Consider the following 7,323-nt stretch of genomic DNA (forward strand, 5'->3'; position numbering starts at 1 on the left):
GAAGATTTATGAAATATAATCGGTCTCTCAAAATGTTTGGCTTGCCACGTATCTTGCCTCCATAATTGGAAAAAAACAGCAAATGGGCACACAGGTAAAAAACATTGGACTTTCATTGATGGACATACATTGAAAACTACCATGGCAAAATGCTTCATCCAGCTGCAGAGAGTTTTTTTGGGTTTTTTTAAATTTTATTTAGAAGACTCATTTGAATTGCTTGCTGTGTCTCACTTATTGCCTAATGGAGGGGAAAACCTCTGTGTGCCTCTTCTTTTCTGTCCAGAGTGTAACCCCTGACCCTTCTGGCACATCGGAAGATGAGATGGAAAGACTTAGAGAAGAACTGAAGAAGTGGAAGGCAAGTTCTACAAAGCACATAGAATCCTGGAAATTGTCTGAAAGATACTTGGAATCCCTTTAGTCCATCTTTCTAAAACCTAATCAACTCTCCCCCAATTCTAACATGTTTGTCTAACTTGCTCTCTATTCTTCAATGGTACTTGCTTGTGTTGATCTCAGTGGTAACTACACTTGTAAGTCTAAGAAAAATATTTATCCAAAGTGTTAAAAATAAATAAATATAAAGGGTTTATTTAAGGTTTTGTTTGTTCCTGTGGAAGAAAAAAAAATTAAAAATATTTTTCTTTTTACTCTCCAGGAAAGAGTTGAAAAAGCTGAAAAAGCAAAAGCTGACCTTCTTCTCTGTAGATTAAGTGCTGATGAAGAGTGTCTTAAAGCAGAGGAGGAGCTGATAAAGCTCAAGGACTTTCAAGAGAGACAACATAAGAACATTATTATGTCTAGGGAGACCCATGAGGTATGGAGAATGCTTACTCATAGCTGTTAGTATTTGGGGAGTCCTGAAGGAGGTGTTGATTAGAGAAAATAAGGGTGATATTTCCTTTTCAGTTTCAAGGGCTTTACTGGTTTGCAGACTGTATGACTAGAATGTTCTACACAGAGTTCTTCAGTAGCAGATTAAGAATCAGGGCACTAAAATAAGTCTTATGGTAATGTAAGAGTGAGGCAAAACTGAGACCTGTTTTGTATGGAAGATGAAGACTGCCAAAGGCAGTCTTCCTTTTCCAAGATTCCCCACTAACAGATGAGTTTCACTTTTGTGTGATGCAGATAAAATTGAATGGCTTGATTCCCCTGCTTTGTCAACTCCCAGCGTATAAAACATTACAGCACTGAAGAGATTAGCATTTTTTAAGTGACAAGGAACTGGGAAAGAGCCAGAACCTGTTTGAAGAGGGTTCTTCTTTCTAGAACTAATTGGTTGTAGAACTAATTGGTTCATTACGTCAGTGTGCCATGTGCAGTCGTTGGTACAGTCACAGGATAAGTTTCCATAGGCTGTCAAGGAGGCAGTTTCAGTGAAGTTTTGTTTGGCCTGTAAATCACTGATGAGAAATTATGGCTTCACTATTTCAAGCTATTAAAATATAATTAATAGGTTAAGTACATTTGAGTTGTTGTGAGAGTTTCTGCCAGTTGGTTTTGGTTCTCCAATGATAAACGTTTGGATTTTATAGCCAGAAGAGGTCATTATCACAATCTGGCCTTTGTTTCACAATGTCTTCAGCTGGTGGGAACTAGTCTAAATGTCTTGAGTGGTTAATGACTTTAAAGGAGCTTTCTAATGACTACAGGTTTTGCTGAAATCTATTTTTGTCTTCTATGTGTTTAATTTTGCATTTAATACTTTTTGGGCTGTAGAGAGAACTCTGTTTACTAAACCAAGAAAATGCTGAGCTGAAGAAAGAGATTGAAAAGCTCAAAGAAGACCTTGCAGAATGTAGTTCAGTGCTTTCGCAGGATAGCCAGGTAAAGTTTGAAATATTTTGCAATTTGTCTTTCAGAATTCCACATTTTTATCTTGTCAGTTGTAGACCACTGGGGCCAGTTCAGCATTTAAACCTCTATTGATTCCATATATATTTATATTACTATAGAAAGTATAGCTTGAAGTTTTATTTTCTTATTTTATCTGGCCAGATAATGTGAGGAAGGCTAAGCATATGGAAACAAATACAAGTATGTGAGATACTGAAAACATGAGAGGAATGAATAAAAAGCAGAAAAATATTAAATGGAAGATACTGGAGTAGAAAATAGACATAGCATTAGTAATTTTCAAGTACTCTCATTTTATATTTCTTGGGTAAGAGGATCGAAGAAAGTTAATATGTCCGTTTTATGGCAAACGTAGCATTTATTTTAACCTATATTGAGCTTGACTTGATTATAGTCTCTCTCATATTAAGCCAAATCAGAAATAACTCAGTTTGCAGCCAGATAAATATTAGTGCTATGAAATAGATTTAAACTGAGGATCCAAACTGTCTTTTGGTGAAACTGCTGCAGAGTCTGAGGTGTTCAGAAGTTGGAACTTCTCTTGTGGAAATTCCAGCTTTTAAAAACCTGTTTTCATTCCAAATTGGAACAAAGACAAATATTTAGTGGAATTTACAGTAAAATGAAAACTACTGTAATTTTTTATGTATATGGAGATTGAAACTATCCAAGTGTTACCTTGTTTCATGTTAACAGTATTGCAATATTAGCTTTAGCTTTCTAAATTACATTTCTAATTTAGGAGGTGTCAGTTAAGTCCAGCCTTCTATGCAGTCATGGGACAGGGCAAGGCTCCTTTAGAAGGAGAGTCAGACACACCCAGTGTCTGAGTTATCAAAAAAATTTTCTGTTGGCAGCAGAAGGAATGGAAATAAAGCAGGCTCCTAGATAAGATGCTAGTTTTGAAGATACGTGGCAGGAAAGCTTTAATTACTCTGATTATTTTACCTTGACACAAACAGTATTTTTCTTCTATGCAGGGTTTTATTTTGCAATAGTTACGTAAAGGGGAAAGAAGAGTTATCTGAAGCTCCCTCAAGTCTATCAAAGCAGCCTTTCCTAGACAACACTTTAATGAATAGTTGCAATCTATCCTAATTATAAAATACTTGGATATTCTTATCTGTTTTACTAAGGTGGCAACGTACAAGACTGTTTATTAGCAGATTTCCCATTGCTGTAGAGCAGTGATGCAATTAGGCAAAAATAAATGTCGACACAAATGACGCTGATACTTGCATTTTGCAAATTTCAGACACCAAAAGTATTCTACTTCTGCAGGTGGAAATCCCTGTAGATTTAAATCAAATTTTTATTGTGTAAGGTCAAGTTTAAGCTCAAAGTTAATCAAAGGGGGAAAAAACCCACCTTGTTGACAAAAAATCCAGGAATAGGCAAGTACAACTACTCAGCTTAGTTCAAAGAGTTATAGCAGTTTTACCAGCCATGACTTCGATCTGCTTGACTGTTAAATTTTTAAAAAATAAAATATATGTAGCACTTCAAGGAAAGACTACTGTTCATTTTTCTGTTCTGCAATAAATTACAGAAATCATTCTTTTTCCTATCTTGATTCTAAAATATTAGATTAAAAAACAGGTAGCCGAAATGAAAATGAAGTTCACTCACATGGAAGAAGTGAAGGATGATTATCCAGATATGAATACTCACTGTGTTTTTGGTGTAACTACAAAAATCCCATTCAGACTGAATCAAAACCAGGCCCTGCTTACTTTTGAAGATGAAGAAGGTATGATGCATATTTTCAGTACAAAATTAATGTCTCTGATGTATCTCATTGCCAAAGGGAAAAGATTTACATTATCATTTTGGAAAAAAAATCAACAACAGCTAAAGAAAGCATATACAGAGAACCTTTCACTATCATGATACCAACCAGTAGAAAAAAATTATTGCAAGCACTCTGCATGTTTCTGTTGGATAATCAGATTTCTGCTCTCAGCTAATCCAAACAATACTTTATGTTTGAAATTGGGAATATGTTTCTACCTCACAGAGTATTGTGAAGAATGATTCAAAATGCTTTGACAGCAGAATTTGAGTATTTGCTTTACATATATAATGTATATGATACATAATAAGGCAGTACCTTATTCTGACAGCAGTTATGTTGGTTAAGCGCACACATCAGATGGTGGGTAGATCTGAGAGGACAAAGGTGCAGTTTGTAACTCGCCTGCTTCCCACTGAGATGCTTGCTGTTTGGACAGCCTGGTGCCTGCCTGCACAGAGCCTGCGGGCAGTCTGGCTGGTGGGTAACTCAGTTACGCAAGTATATTCCACATACACAGCTAGCGTCCTGTTAATTTCTTTCAGCTAAAATCTAACATTGCTAACAGGCATTCTCTGCACCTGGTAGTGATGTTGGTTTTCATCCAAGGATACTTCAGACAAAATACGAGAAGTCTAATATTAATATTTGATACACTGAGAGCATCTTTTGACAGCATAAAGATTCTACTGTTCTATGCTACTCTAAAGGTAGTATAATATTTTACCTGTTGCCTATAGCCAGTGAGATATTATGGAAATAGTTGTACCTGAAGACATAGGTAGTGGGATCTGGTTGCCTAAATGTTATTTATTTGTCCTTTATTTCTGCAAAAGGAATTTTGCTTAAAGGGACTGGGGAATAGTTCTGGGTTTATAATGACTAAACAAGGCTTTTCATATCTGAAAACTTGTGATTTTCTGTAGTTGCCCAGAGACTGATAAAAATGGGCAAGCATACTGTGAAGCTGGACAACAAAGCAGCAGATGTGAGAGTGAAGCCTTTTACACTTGACATGGGAATCAAATTTGAGGTAATCAACTGGAATATGAAACTATAAAGATATGGACTTGCAGTACTTAAAGAGCTTTAGGTTGAGGTTTTTTGGGTGTTTTCAGTCACCAAGTGCATGAAAAAATTATTTTTTTAGCTCCACGTCACTATTTCTGGAAAGAAGATCAACGTTTCAGAAATACCTGAGCTATCCATTCCTGAAGACTGGATGAGAGACAAATTAGAGCTGAATTTCTACAAATCTGAACAGGGAGGAGGAGGAGCAGTAGAAAATGTGAACTATGACAAGCAGTCTAGAACAGCTGTTATTACGTTCCTCAGACCTGGAGGTACTGTATGTAATATTTTGTTAGCTAGATGTACAGGGCATATTGTCCATTCTGCGTTACATACCATTCCATATGATGTTCTGTGTTAACCACTGAATGTCACAAACTCTTCCCATGGAGAGTTAAGTAGATTAGGAGTAGATTGGATTCAGCCACACATCTATAAAGCAGTATTTCATCATATTCCTTTTTGATGAAACATGAGCTGATATGCAGTTTGTGAGCTTTACTTCTTTCTTAACTTTGTCAAAAACCTGTTTTTTCTTTGCATTGCTACACACTTACATTGCAAAAAGAAAATCAGGAAAATGTGTTTGATTTTAGCTCTTGTTTCATGACAATGAAGTTAGACAGGCATTCAGATTGCCCAACTCTGTGAAATGCTATGAAGATCAGTGGAGCCACATCCACTGAGAGCAGCTGCTTTAGATTTATTTCAGAAGCTTTTGTGGGTACTTAATGATTTTGCTTTTTTGGAAATGCCGAATCAACATTTTCCAAAATGCATATGAAGAATCTATAAGTGTGCTATCATATATTAGTTTCCAAGGCCATATAAGAAAGATTAGTCTGCTCTTTGGAATGCTTACAAAATGCATTTTAGATTATATTGCTCTTACTCCTGTTTTTCTCATTCTCCCTTGCAGCAACTAACGTCTTTGTGAGATGTACCAAATATCCTTTCGCTGTAAATGGAAGGTGCTATAGGGTTTCTGTTTCACCAAAGACCGACGTACACTTTGAAAAGTTTCAGGTAAAATAATCTAGCCCAGGCCAGCCCCTAAATAGAACATATATGTGGAAAATGTGAGATATGGGCAGAATTTTCAGTTCTGAGGACTGCAGAAGCTTTTGTGTCATGCTCTTTGTGAAACTTCATAGCAAGCGTGAGTCTGCAACTGCTCTGCTGATAATCTTGTGTTTTGCAGTGTGAAAGCTATTATTTACTTTAAAATAAGCATCTTTCCTTGGTCAAATTATTGTGCTCATTACTTACCATAATGTCTGTGCTAGAAAGGAGGCAGATACTGAGTTGTTTGTGAAGTAGGTTACTAGTAGACACAACAATATTTTTTCGAGTCAGGAAGCACTGTCATTTTCATCCCTTATGAGAGGCCTTGTTGATAGTCTCAGCAGAGACCCTGGTTGTTCTATGAAACACTTGCTCATTAATTTTTTTCATTCATTCATTCAACCCAAATAATGATTTATTTTCCTGTAGCACTAGTCTGCTTTCTCATCATATTCTCAGTTAAATTGTCTTTTACTTTGTATGAATAGATTGTAATCAAGTCAGCATTGTGTATATAATCAGGCCTTTATAATGAAAGCATTGACTAGAGTGTGTGTGTTTATGAGATACAACAGCATTCTTTGCAGGTGTGTATCATGTATTGGCATGGATTTTTATGGAGTGATGCTGTCTAGAGTCATCAGAGATCCCCAAATCCAGTGTGTGTGCGTTGAGTGTAGGACACAGCAGTTAAGGAGTCTGGGTGCATTAGCTATTGAGCTCTATGAAAGAGTTCAGAACTCCTGCTGTTTTCAGTGACAGAAATATACCACACTGTCCAAATTTAAAATATAATCAAAGATCCTAGCCATACCTGATCAAAGATGTGTTTACTTCCAGTATCTCTGCAACAGCTGATGTGTAATACAAGTTTGTTTTTCTTTCCTTGACAGCTCTATTGTGGGATTTCTAAGAAGACCATTCTGCTGAAAGGAATTCAAGAGACAGAAGATGATGAGGAAAGTGTACAGGACATGATTGAAATTCATTTTCAAAAGCCAAGTAATAGTGGTGGGGAAATAGAGAAAATCAAATACGTATCAAAAGGAGCGACATGGGTTTGTTTTGAGGAGGATGCTTAGAATGCCATATAGGAAATTGTGGCTTGAACTCATCAAGTTCTGAGTTTTTGCTTCATCAGAGGCATAAGAAGTTATGCAGACATTGTGCTTTAATGTTCTGAAATTTATACTTGAAAAAGAGGAACTGCTTGTCTTTCTGATTTGTGTAACAGCACAGACTTTGCATAGAAATTCAGTAAAACTCACTGCTTGGTATTCCAGAAGTTCCTGATTAAAGCCATAGAAAAAGCCCTTACCAGCACTTGAAACTGAATCTAAGATTGCTTTCTGCAAATTTGCAGATTTTGTATTTTGCAAATTTTAGACAGGTCACATACTCCAAAGTGGGATAAATCTGTTCCTGTTCACATTTGGGTTATGAAGCCATATATAATCCCAATCAAAAGTGTCTTCACAGACCTGCTTTTTTAAAGTGCCATAGCTTCAGAAGGTAGCTCTGATAGAACTCAG

The 7,323-nt window shown here is 36.4% G+C and overlaps 1 protein-coding gene across 1 annotated transcript; it reads left to right on the plus strand.

Annotated features, from left to right (window-relative positions):
- Positions 1-325: 325 nt before the first annotated feature.
- NMI (N-myc (and STAT) interactor) lies at positions 326-6,873 on the plus strand. Its single transcript, XM_010087923.1, has 8 exons — positions 326-361; positions 662-820; positions 1,726-1,833; positions 3,451-3,613; positions 4,582-4,688; positions 4,806-4,998; positions 5,646-5,752; positions 6,685-6,873. Exons 1-8 carry the CDS (start codon positions 326-328, stop codon positions 6,871-6,873), a joined length of 1,062 nt encoding a protein of 353 aa, XP_010086225.1.
- Positions 6,874-7,323: the final 450 nt, after the last annotated feature.

The sequence above is a fragment of the Pterocles gutturalis genome, unplaced genomic scaffold (assembly GCF_000699245.1).
Source record: "Pterocles gutturalis isolate BGI_N339 unplaced genomic scaffold, ASM69924v1 scaffold39976, whole genome shotgun sequence".
Taxonomy (NCBI): domain Eukaryota; kingdom Metazoa; phylum Chordata; class Aves; order Pterocliformes; family Pteroclidae; genus Pterocles; species Pterocles gutturalis.

Coding starts and splice junctions, on each gene's coding strand:
- NMI (XM_010087923.1), top strand. CDS start 326: ATGGAAAGACTTAGAGAAGAACTGAAGAAGTGGAAG. Junction 362..661: donor AAGAACTGAAGAAGTGGAAG/GCAAGTTCTACA, acceptor TTTACTCTCCAG/GAAAGAGTTGAAAAAGCTGA. Junction 4,689..4,805: donor ACATGGGAATCAAATTTGAG/GTAATCAACTGG, acceptor TTATTTTTTTAG/CTCCACGTCACTATTTCTGG.